This window comes from Nerophis ophidion, linkage group LG07 (genome assembly GCF_033978795.1).
Source record: "Nerophis ophidion isolate RoL-2023_Sa linkage group LG07, RoL_Noph_v1.0, whole genome shotgun sequence".
Taxonomy (NCBI): domain Eukaryota; kingdom Metazoa; phylum Chordata; class Actinopteri; order Syngnathiformes; family Syngnathidae; genus Nerophis; species Nerophis ophidion.
In genome coordinates, this window is record NC_084617.1 from 57,911,017 (window position 1) to 57,924,599 (window position 13,583).

At 39.4% G+C, this 13,583-nt stretch overlaps 1 protein-coding gene across 1 annotated transcript in view; it reads left to right on the plus strand.

Moving 5' to 3' along the window:
- The window catches only part of antxr1a (ANTXR cell adhesion molecule 1a), a 61,761-nt gene extending 56,124 nt beyond the window's left edge, over positions 1–5,637 (plus strand). Inside the window, exon 18 of the mRNA XM_061906672.1 lies at positions 540–5,637. Within this exon, the coding sequence (XP_061762656.1) occupies positions 540–953 (414 nt within the window). The 3' untranslated portion in view covers positions 954–5,637. The remainder of the gene's footprint in view (positions 1–539) is intronic.
- Positions 5,638–13,583: the final 7,946 nt, after the last annotated feature.

A 13,583-nucleotide genomic window follows, 5' to 3' on the forward strand; every position in this document is an offset into this window, starting at 1 on the left:
TAGATTTTTTGTGGACATGTTCCATCAATATTGATGTTAAAGATTTATTTTTTTGTGAAGAAATGTTTAGAATTAAGTTCATGAATCCAGATGGATCTCTATTACAATCCACTTTAAGTTGATGATTACTTCTATGTGTAGAAATCTTTATTTATAATTGAATCACTTGTTTATTTTTCTACAAGTTTTTAGTTATTTGTATATCTTTTTTCCCAAATAGTTCAAGAAAGACCACTACAAATGAGCAATATTTTGCACTGTTATACATTTTTAATAAATCAGAAACTGATGACATAGTGCTGTATTTTACTTTTTTATCTCTTTTTTTCAACCAAAAATGCTTTGCTCTGATTAGGGGGTACTTGAATTAAAACATTTTTCATATGGGGTGCATCACTGAAAAAAGGTTGAGAACCACTGGCTTAGACTATTGCCCCAAATCAGTTGGGACAGACTCCAGCTTACCTGGTACCCAAATGAGGACAAGCGGTATATAAAATGAAAGGCTGTCTAATATCTGGTGCACTTTGTCATTTCAGGGCAGATGCATGAACTTCATCCGTATGAAGTCTGCACCTCACTATCCACACTACAACCCGCACTCATCTCCCATCTACACCCCTCCCTGCAGGAGTCCACCAGCCCCACAGGGAACCCTGCCGCCCATTCCCACTAGTCCTCCATCATCCCCCATGTTCTCTGCTACCCTCCCCTTCTTGCCTCCAGCAGCCTTTGACCCCTCTCCTTCCCCTCCCGTCACACCTCCCTATTACACCCCGCCTTCAAAACAGACTCTGCCCCCCACCGCCTTGCACATATTGGCCGCGCCCGAGCTGCCGCCAAGCCCTCCGCCACTCCTCTCGCCTTCTGGGGGTCTGCCACCCCTACCCCAAGGCCCCCCACCAGTCCGAGCCCTGCCCCCTACTCGCCCCCCGCCGCGCCCTGGCCTGTAGTTCATAAAAAGAAAGTCTCGCCTACAAAAATGAGCACAAGAGAGCAAAGCCCAGCAGGCTGTGGCCTTCAAAGGACAATAAGGACCTGCTTACTGCGAGTTGCCTACACTGACTCTTCTTGCCCAACAGTGCGATGGACGCTCTGGTGTTTGAATTACAGTGCGGACACTCTAAACGTGTCAACTTCCTGTCTAGCAGAGGTATTGTGGAGTCAAAACAGACTTCGACGATATTCACATGTCTTTATATCAGTGGTTCTTAACCTGGGTTCTATCGAACCCTAGGGGTTCGGTGAGTCGGCCTCAGGGGTTCGGCGGAGGTCCAAACACACCCAAGTCATTGTGTAAATACAAACTTCTCCCTATCTGCGTTTTACGGATCCGGCAACAGCTGACTGATTTGCAGGTGTGTAATTTGTTGTGAGTTTATGCACTGTGTTGGTTTTGTTGTTTGAACAAGGTGATGTTCATGCACGGTTGTGCACTAGTAAAAAAAAAAACATGGTAACACTTTAGTATGGGGAACATATTCAGCATTAACATTAATTAGTTGCTTATTAACATGCAAATTAGTAACATGTTGGATCTTAACTAGTCATTATTAAGTACTTATTAATGTCTTATTCTGCATGGCCTTATTATAACCCTAACCCTGTAACCGTGACCCTAACAATAGCCAAATAACTTAAAATTAAGTCTTTATTACTTAGAATATGTTCCCCTAGTGTCCAAATAATTCTATATTAAGTCTTTATTACTTAGACTATGTTCCCCTAGTGTCCAAATAACTGTAAATTGAGTCTTTTTTACTTAGAATATTTCCCCTAGCGTCCAAATAACTGTAAATTAAGTCTTTGTTACTTAGAATATGTTCCCCTAGTGTCCAAATAACTCTAAATTAAGTATTTGTTACTTATAATATGTTCCCCATAATAAAGTATTACCAAAAAGATAACTTTGTCTTGAATTAAAAAAAATAAAATAACATTTTGGTTTTCACTAAAGAAGGGTTCGGTGAATGCGTATATGAAACTGGTGGGGTTCAGTACCTCCAACAAGGTTAAGAACCACTGTTTTATATTATTGAAAGCTGAGCAACTGCATGTTATATCGGCGCTTTCATTTCCCTTGTTACAGTATGTATGCCGTATTGCTGATATCCATTTGGACTTATTATGTTGGAAATTGGCTGAGTTTTCAGGTGAAAAGAAAGTGTCCTCATCATGTTCCTCACTGTGCTGATGCAGCAAAAATGTGAGTCACAGCTGGCCTCTTTTATTGCACGTCACAGTAAATATCCCAGGACTTGGACAATGTGACATTTTGCCCATTGATGTTTAACTGTGCAATCACAGATGCAATCCTTCTATCAAGATGTGGAGAGAAATGGACTGGAATCAGGGAAAAAAAAGACTTACATACAGCTTTTACCTTTTGAAAGTGCCTCAAACACACGTCATGTGCTGCTTATCTATTTGGAAAGGGGCTTCTTCCTCCTATCACGTGACAGTGCAGAAATGTAAGGAGGGTACAAAGCCTTCCAGTGTGCTCGCTTATTGGTAAGAACCACAAACAAGTACTAAACTGCATCCAGGAGACACAAACATGCTGAGCCCCACCCTTACAATAACTCAAATACACGAACAGTACACCCCTTACATTTCAGCAACCATTGTGTTACAGTATATTTTCTCAAAGGCCAGTTCTAAAGGAATGAAAGTTCTCCTGGGAGCTAGGATACTCTCTGGTGGACATGCATAACAGAGATATTAGTACAAAGCGAAGGGTTTAAAGCGCAGAAAACAAGTAGTTTTATTAGGGGTTCTCAAAGGATTTTTCTGATTTTTATATAGTCTGATTCTAAGTAGACTCAGAATTTTAAAGAATACAGTTTCAAAAAGTAAGTATACTTTTATATACGTACACATTTTTAAGAACCAATTTAAAAAAACCAACAGTTTTTTAGGCCATCTCTGTGCTCAATGTGCCGTACACGCCATACGTCAGCAGACAAGAAAAGCTTTTATAAACTGTCTGTAAATTTTATCTTAAAGGGTTTTACACCAACTAATAGTATATTGGAAGATTCGATTTGAATTCGGAATCATGTTGAATCAAGAAGTGATTCAGAATCTAATAGTCAACCCAAGAATTGGAATTGAATCGAATCATGAGTTTTTGTTAGATTCACATCCCTACGGTCAATAGTCCGGAAATTACAGTAATTCTCTATTGTTTATAATCGTAATGTGAACATCTGGACTGCAACCAATATTGCTTGATAAAACTTTACAACAAAAGCCGGCAGGAGTCACCATGCACACGGACAGCCCATTGGAAGCTAAACCAACAAAACCCAAGAGGAATTGGTGCCAGAAAGAGCGAAGAGGAACTGCTTTTGTTAGGCTTTCAAAAAGTCAAACGCCAACCGAACAACAATCATTTGCAAAACATGTAACAAAAAAGGCGTTATTGGCCCACATACAGTGCGGCAAAAAAGTATTTAGTCAACCACCGATTGTGCAAGTTCTCCCACTTAAAATGATGACAGAGGTCTGTAATTTTCATCATTGGTACACTTCAACTGTGAGAGACAGAATGTGAAAAAAAAATCTAGGAATTCACATTGTAGGAATTTTAAAGACACGACGAGTTGAGTTTATACCAAAATAGAAACATGGATGATACAGCAGATGATTGGGAGAATGTCATGTGGTCAGATGAAACCAAAATAGAACTTTTTGGTATAAACTCAACTCGTCGTGTTTGGAAGAAGAAGAATACTGAGTGGCATCCCAAGAACACCATACCTACTGTGAAGCATGGGGGTGGAAACATAATGCTTTGGGGCTTTTTTTTTCTGCTAAGGGGACAGGACGATTGATCCGTGTTAAGGAAAGAATGAATGGGGCAATGTATCATGAGATTTTGTGCCAAAACCTCCTTCCATCAGTGAGAGCGTTGAATGGTTGACCAAATACTTATTTTCCACCATAATTTAAAAATTAATTCTTTAAAATTCCCACAATGTGAATTCCTGGAGTTTTTTTTTCACATTCTGTCTATCACAGTTGAAGTGTAACTATGATGACAATTACAGACCTCTGTCATCATTTTAAGTGGGAGAACTTGCACAATCGGTGGCTGACTAAATACTTTTTTTCCCCACTGTACATTCTTTTCTGTCAATAAAATGGGACAAAGTACTAACATTACCTTGAAACCCGGAAGTGAAGAAAATAACACACGGAACAAGCCTTACATAGTAATATCCATCCAATAGCAGAGTCTATGACAAGCAGTCATCGCAGACGCAGCAAAATTACAGATGCCATCTCTAAATTCATATTTGTAGACATGACATACAGTAGTATACACTTTCAAAAAGAAGGGCTGGCACTATAAATACTCCTTACTCTTTGTTTTAAAAAATAAAAAGTGTTTTTTAATAAAAGGAGAAAAGACAAGCAAAATGTCATTAATTTTGAGTGTATAAAGAACATGTTAAGAAAAAAAAATATATTGTGATATACAGTGGGGCAAAAAAGTATTTAGTCAGCCACCGATTGTGCAAGTTCTCCCACTTAAAATGATGACAGAGGTCTGTAATTTTCATCATGGGTACACTTAAATAGTGAGAGACAGAATGTGGAAAAAAAATCCAGGAATTCACATTGTAGGAATTTTAAAGAAGTTATTTGTAAATTATGGTGGAAAATACGTATTTGGTCAACCATTCAAAGCTCTCACTGATGGAAGGAGGTTTTGGCTCAAAATCACACGATACATGGCCCCATTCATTCTTTCCTTAACATGGATGAATTGTCCTGTCCCTGTAACAGAAAAACAGCCCCAAAGCATGATGTTTCCACCCCCATGCTTCACAGTAGGTGTGGTGTTCTTGGGATGCAACTCCGTATTCTTCTTCCTCCAAACACGACGAGTTGAGTTTATACCAAAATGGATACATGGATGATACAGCAGAGGATTGGGAGAATGTCATGTGGTCAGATGAAACCAAAATGGAACTTTTTGGTGTAAACTCAACTCGTCGTGTTTGGAGGAAGAAAAATACTGAGTTGCATCCCAAGAACACCAAACCTACTGTGAAGCATATATATATGAACATAAAATTGCATATGGTTTTGTCCATATCACCAAGCACTAGTGTGAGGAGTCTGACTGCTAGGTACAATAACTGAGACAGTATACAAAAAAAAAGCGAGATTTTGGTGCCATTTTTCATCGGAAATTGAGGCACATCTGTAACAAATATCAGTTGTTTAAATGTGAAGGGTGGCCTCATCTCAAATAAATGCCTTGCTTCTAATGGTGCATGTGGTTAAGTAAACAAAGATCACCTCGGTGTTTGGGGAAATACAGTACTGTAGAATCACAGTATGCTTAAATGTTTGTATTTAAGACAGAACCTTTTAGTAATAAAAGCACAGTTTCTAGTTCATGTTTTTTTTAAAGATATTCACAGTCAAGCTTGCAAAGAGCATGCATGTAAAATGGTTAGTGTATATATATTAATTATTTTGTATTATTTTGTGTTGTATTTTATGATGCTGATGAATGTGCACATTTGAATTTCATATAAAATTGAAAGAAACATGTATACTTTCCACTGACACAGTATGTTTAAAAAAATAAAATAAACTGTGTAAAGACATGACAGTAAACTTTGCATTTCTGGACTGCATTTCTCAAATTATCGTAACCATATGTATTTTTTTGCACTTACAGTCCTTGTGCTTAAAATATTGCAGAGTGGCCGTGCGCAACCCAAGGGTCACTGGTTCAAATCCCACCTAGAACCAACCTCGTCACGTCCGTTGTGTCCTGAGCAAGACACTTCACCCTTGCTCCTGATGGGTGCTGGTTGGTGCCTTGCATGGCATTTCCCTCCATCAGTGTGTGAATGTGTGTGTGAATGGGTAAATGTGGAAGTAGTGTCAAAGCGCTTTGAGTACCTTGAAGGTAGAAAAGCGCTCTACAAGTACAACCCATTTATCATTTATTTATGTGTACGGTATACTATATGTATTTAATGAGCCATTTTTTGAGCTATTCAGTTTCACTGAACAATCCTTTGGGACACACATATATATATATATATATATATATATATATATATATATATATATATATATATTCACACATATATATATATATACATATATATATATATATATATATATATATACATATACACACACACTCACATATACAGTATATATATTAACATACATATATATATATGTATATACACATTGGCATACACACACATATATATATATGTGTGTGTGTGTATGCTAATATATATAAATATATATATATATATTTATATATATGCGCACACACACACACACACACACACACACACACACACACACACACACAGTCGTGGACAAAAGTTTACATACACTTGTAAAGAACATAATGTCATGACTGTCTTGAGTTTCCAATAATTTCTAAAACTCTTTTATTTTTGGGTGATAGAGTGATTGGTATTTTTTGTGATAGAGTGTTTGGAGTACATACAAAAAACATTCATGGTGTTTGGTTCTTTTAAAATGTATCATGGGTCCACTGAAAATGTGACCAAATCTGCTGGGTCAAAAGTATACATACAGTAATGTTAATATTTGGTTACATGTCCCTTGGCAAGTTTCACTGCAATAGGCATTTTTGGTAGCCATTCACAAGCTTCTGGTTGAATTTTTGACCACTCGTCTTTCCCAAATTGGTGCAGTTCAGCTAAATGTATTGGTTTTCTGACATGGACATGTTTCTTCAGCATTATCCACACATTTAAGTTAGGACTTTGGGTAGACCAGTCTAAAACCTTAATTCTAGCCTGATTTAGCCATTCTTTTACCACTTTTGATGTGTGTTTGGTGTCAATGTTCTGTTGAACAAGCCCAGAGCATAATACTACCACCACCATGCTTGACGGTAGGTGTGGTGTTCCTGGGATTAAAGGCTTCACCTTTTCTCCTCCAAACATATTGCTGGGTATTGTGGCCAAAAAGCTACATTTTTGTTTCATCTGACCACAGAACTTTCCTCCGGAATATATATATATATATATCCATCTTCTACCGCTTATTCCCTTTTGGGGTCGCGGGGGGCTCTGGCGCCTATCTCAGCTACAATCGGGCGAAAGGCAGGGTACACCCTGGACAAGTCGCCACCTTATCGCAGGGCCAACACAGATAGACAGACAACATTCACACTCACACTAGGGCCAATTTAGTATTGCCAATCAACCTATCCCCAGGTGCATGTCTTTAGAAGTGGGAGGAAGCCAGAGTACCCGGAGGGAACCCACGCATTCACGGGGAGAACATGCAAACTCCACACAGAAAGATCTCGAGCCTGGATTTGAACCCAGGACTGCAGGAACTTCGTATTGTGAGGCAGACGCACTAACCCCTCTCCAACCGTGAAGCCATATATGTGTGTGTGTGTGTGTTATATATATATATATATATATATGTATATATATATATATGTATATATATATATATATATATTAGGGCTGTCAAGTGATTTAAGAAAAAAATCATATTAATTACATTTTGTAGTCTTTTTTTTGCCTGATTAATTACAGGTAATTACTCATTTTCATAATTTGCTTAAATGCAATTTTTTTTGTCAGAAAGTCATCCATGTCATTTATTTGCACACATTATGGTAACAGTTGTATCTAAAGTTCTTTCAGGCTGTATTTTGGAGTGAAATTTGCCAGCGAGCACACAAAAGTCTGACGTATGGATTGATGTGATCACTGACCGTATAGCGGTTATGGTAAAAGAGCTTGCTTGGTCAAAACACATGGCGTGATTAATATAACTGTGTTTATTAAAATGCAATATATTTTTGTGATTAATCACACTCTTTAATTTTGACAGCCCGAACATAAATGTATTTTCTTTAGATAGTTATATATTTTTTGTTGTTCCTAAATTAAGCCTTTTCAAGCATAAAAATGACTAAATAGTTAGTTTAAAAATATAAATATTACAGTAGTAGTGTCGAGGGGACCAGCCTAATCAGAGCGGGCTGTTCAGTATCATGCCCCCTCATTGGCAGACAGCAATATGTTATTGGATTAAAGGCCTACTGAAATGAGATTTTCTTACTTAAACGGAGATTGTAGGTCCATTCTATGTGTCATACTTGATCATTTCACGATATTGCCATATTTAACCTTAGTCCTAACATAAATAATAAATATAAATCGTTTGAGGTGCTTACTATGAGGTCTGTCACACCGCTGCCTCTACACCTGGCTGTTATCTACCGCCCCCCAGGGCCCTATTCGGACTTTATCAATGAATTCTCAGAGTTCGTTGCTGATCTAGTGACACGCGCCGATAATATAATCATAATGGGGGACTTTAATATCCATATGAATACCCCATCGGACCCACCGTGCGTAGCGCTCCAGACTGTAATTGATAGCTGTGGACTCACACAAATAATAAATGAACCCACGCATCGCAACGGTAATACGATAGACCTAGAGCTTGTCAGGGGTATCACCGTTTCCAAAGTTACGATACTCCCGTATACTAAGGTATTGTCCGATCATTACCTTATAAAATTCGAGGTTCAGACGCATGTTCGTCAAACTAATAATAATAATAACTGCTATAGCAGCCGCAACATTATTACAGCCACAACGACAACTCTTGCTGACCTACTGCCCTCGGTAATGGCACCATTCCCAAAGTATGTGGGCTCTATTGATAACCTCACTAACAACTTTAACGACGCCCTGCGCGAAACCATTGATAACATAGCACCGCTAAAGTTAAAAAAGGCTTCAAAAAAGCGCACCCCGTGGTTTACAGAAGAAACTAGAGCTCAGAAATTATTATGTAGAAAGCTGGAACGCAAATGGCGCACGACTAAACTTGAGGTGCACCATCAAGCATGGAGTGATAGTTTAATAACTTATAAACGCATGCTTACCTTAGCTAAAGCTAAATATTACTCAAATCTCATCCACCGTAATAAAAACGATCCTAAATTTTTGTTTAGTACGGTAGCATCGCTAACCCAACAAAGGACCCCTTCCAGTAGCTCAACCCACTCAGCTGATGACTTTATGCAATTCTTTAGTAAGAAAATTTAAGTCATTAGAAAGGAGATTAAAGACAATGCGTCCCAGCTACAACTGGGTTCTATTAACACTGACACGATTGTATATACGGCGGATACTGCCCTCCAAAATAGTTTCTCTCGTTTTGAGGAAATAACATTAGAGGAATTGTTACAACGTGTAAATGGAATAAAACAGACAACATAATTACTTGACCCTCTTCCTGGGAAACTGATCAAGGAGCTCTTTATATTATTAGGTCCATCAGTGCTAAATATTATAAACGTATCACTCTCCTCGGGCACTGTTCCCCTAGCATTCAAAAAAGCGGTTATTCATCCTCTTCTTAAAAGACCTAACCTCGATCCTGACCTCATGGTAAACTACCGACCGGTGTCTCACCTTCCCTTTATTTCAAAAATCCTTGAAAAAATTGTTGCGGAGCAGTTAAATGAACACTTAGCGTCTAACAATCTATGTGAAACCTTTCAATCCGGTTTCAGGACAAATCACTCCACGGAGACAGCCCTCGCAAAAATGACTAATGATCTATTGCTAACGATGGATTCTGATGCGTCATGTATGTTGCTGCTCCTCGATCTTAGCGCTGCTTTCGATACCGTCGATCATAATATTTTATTAGAACGTATCAAAACACGAATTGGTATGTCAGACTTAGCCCTGTCTTGGTTTAACTCTTATCTTACTGATAGGATGCAGTGTGTCTCCCATAACAATGTGACCTCGGACTACGTTAAGGTAACGTGTGGAGTTCCCCAGGGTTCGGTCCTTGGCCCTGCACTCTTCAGCATCTACATGCTGCCGCTAGGTGACATCATACGCAAATACAGTATTAGCTTTCACTGTTATGCTGATGACACCCAACTCTACATGCCCCTAAAGCTGACCAACACGCCAGATTGTAGTCAGCTGGAGGCGTGTCTTAATGAAATTAAACAATAGATGTCCGCTAACTTTTTGCAACTCAACGCCAAAAAAACGGAAATGCTGATTATCGGTCCTGCTAGACACCGAACTCTATTTAATAATACAACTCTAACATTTGACAACCAAACAATTAAACAAGGCGATACGGTAAAGAATCTGGGTATTATCTTCGACCCAACTCTCTCCTTTGAGGCACACATTAAAAGCGTTACTAAAACGGCCTTCTTTCATCTCCGTAATATCGCTAAAATTCGCTCCATTCTGTCCACTAAAGACGCTGAGATCATTATCCATGCGTTTGTTACGTCTCGCCTCGACTACTGTAACGTATTATTTTCGGGTCTCCCCATGTCTAGCATTAAAAGATTACAGTTGGTACAAAATACGGCTGCTAGACTTTTGACAAGAACAAGAAAGTTTGATCACATTACGCCTGTACTGGCTCACCTGCACTGGCTTCCTGTGCACTTAAGATGTGACTTTAAGGTTTTACTACTTACGTATAAAATACTACACGGTCTAGCTCCATCCTATCTTGCCGATTGTATTGTACCATATGTCCCGGCAAGAAATCTGCGTTCAAAGGACTCCGGCTTATTAGTGATTCCCAAAGCCCCAAAAAAGTCTGCGGGCTATAGAGCGTTTTCCGTTCGGGCTCCAGTACTCTGGAATGCCCTCCCGGTAACAGTTTGAGATGCCACCTCAGTAGAAGCATTTAAGTCTCACCTTAAAACTCATTTGTATACTCTAGCCTTTAAATAGACTCCCTTTTTAGACCAGTTGATCTGCCGTTTCTTTTCTTTTTCTTCTATGTCCCACTCTCCCTTGTGGAGGGGGTCCGGTCCGATCCGGTGGCCATGTACTACTTGCCTGTGTATCGGCTGGGGACATCTCTGCGCTGCTGATCCGCCTCCGCTTGGGATGGTTTCCTGCTGGCTCCGCTGTGAATGGGACTCTCGCTGCTGTGTTGGATCCGCTTTGGACTGGACTCTCGCGACTGTGTTGGATCCATTGTGGATTGAACTTTCACTGTATCATGTTAGACCCGCTCGACATCCATTGCTTTCCTCCTCTCCAAGGTTCTCATAGTCATCATTGTCACCGACATCCCACTGGGTCATTATTGTCACCGATGTCCCACTGGGTGTGAGTTTTCCTTGCCCTTATGTGGGCCTACCGAGGATGTCGTGGTGGTTTGTGCAGCCCTTTGAGACACTAGTGATTTAGGGCTATATAAGTAAACATTGATCGATTGATTGATATGTAAGTAGTAAAACCTTGAAGTCACATCTTAAGTGCACAGGAAGCCAGTGCAGGTGAGCCAGTACAGGCGTAATGTGATCAAACTTTCTTGTTCTTGTCAAAAGTCTAGCAGCCGCATTTTGTACCAACTGTAATCTTTTAATGCTAGACATGGGGAGACCCGAAAATAATACGTTACAGTAATCGAGACGAGACGTAACAAACGCATGGATAATGGTCTCAGCGTCTTTACTGGACAGAATGGAGCGAATTTTAGCGAATTTTAGCGATATTACGGAGATGAAAGAAGGGTGTTTTAGTAACGCTTTTAATGTGTGACTCAAAGGAGAGAGTTGGGTCGAAGATAATAAACAGATTCTTTACCGTGTCGCCTTGTTTAATTGTTTGGTTGTCAAATGTTAAAGTTGTATTATTAAATAGGGGTCGGTGTCTAGCAGGACCGATAATCAGCATTTCCTTTTTTTTGGCGTTGAGTTGCAAAAAGTTAGCCGACATCCATTGTTTAATTTCATTAAGACACGCCTCCATCTGACTACAATCCGGCATGTTGTTCATATATCATTGATATATAAACTATTAGACTGCGTGGTCGGTAGTAGTGGGTTTCAGTAGGCCTTTAAAACAGTGTAAAGGTTACAAAAGGTTGTTATTTTGTGTATAGAGGGTTGCTTTAATGTTGAAATACGTATTTAGATGCATAAAACATCGGTTTTATGCTGTCGTTATGAAAATATTTGATTTATAACTAATGATTCTTACTTCGCACAAATTAATCAATGGCGGTCATGTCCGTAAACAATTAACAACGATTAACAAGGGATTACTTGTACTTTTTCTTTCTTTTTTCTTGCTTTTATTTTCACTTGGTTTCTATTTGCGCAAGCTATCCACGGCTCAGTCTAAACTCATTATTGACTATTGTGTTACCTTCTTCGACTGTGGCCGGGTCATCGGGTTCACACTGAGACGCTTTGCAGGGCAGCCCACGCAGTGTAGCCGGGGAAGAAGAAGAAAAAAAGAACAGTGAAGGCATCAAGCTGGCTAACCATGTCCAGATGTTCACACACTGCATTATGCACACATGTGGAGAGCCATCATGGAAAATTGCAGAGCCCGACTAATCCTCTGGAAATATGGACGAGACTTAGGAAAGGCGAAATGTTGGTAATGGTTTGGAGGGCTGAAGGTCCGTTATGTTTGCTACATTGCCGCATACATGAAAACATCTGCAGTCCTCATGTGGCCCTTTTGCAAAATTCTCCTCGATCCTGTAAAAGTAAGATACTGACTTCGCCTTTAATGCAACAATGTTTCCCCATATCTTACAGATGAAATCAGTCATTTTGTTGAATTAAAAGAAGACAAACCCACTTTTTTCTTGGCAGCCTCACAGCAATGCATGAGCTCATTGGGCGTTAGGTCATTTTTTGGCTCCATTTGTGGATTTAGCACTGACACTTGTCCACATAGTTTTTGCAAACCCACTGGTTGCAGACATTTATGTTTCTATATTCAATTGATAACCTTATCCGCAGCACGGTGGCCTTGTGGTTAGTAGCCTGGAGATCTGGGTTTGAATCTAAACTGCAGTTAGGGTTGCTTACTCCCTGAAAAATAAATAAGAAACACCTTGTTGGCAGAGCCGGCGGTCCAGATTTGTGCGGGTGTTGTTGATTGTGCTAAACATTTTTATATTTTTAAACTCAAACCCTAATTTAATAGGTACTGGCCAATTTTCATTAAAAAGTATGTGATCGGCCATTGCCGACTAAATCATTTTAATGCTTTTATTTTGTATTGTTTTTATTGGTCGGAAAAAACAGGTAAGAACGAAGCATGGTTGGTTGCATGAACAAAGGCACTTGCGGCCTGGTAACCTAGCAAAAAACAAAGTGATCAATCAGTAAGCAATGGGAGGGATACGCTAAACAGCCAATCGCGTCTCAGTGTCGACTATTAAGTTAGGCTGTCCCATCTTGCAGTCTCCCTGTTGATTCTCTCTCCAAAAACTGAAAACGAGGGCTACGCAGAGCGAAGAAATTGTCGATAAAACATGTTACCTCAACAGTGTGGCAATCGGGCTGTAGTTCTTCAACTCTCGTCCGTTCCCTATTTGGATGTACGGAAACAATTGGTAGAGAACTGAATATATAAAATAAATAACAAAATATAACAAATGTGCTACTTCAAAATAATATCCATATCATTTCTTATGAAGAGAAATTACCTCCTCTCTTGACTTCTTTGACCACTCCCTGGACTTTACCATGTTGCAAATACACCATTGACCATCTACAAGAAGCT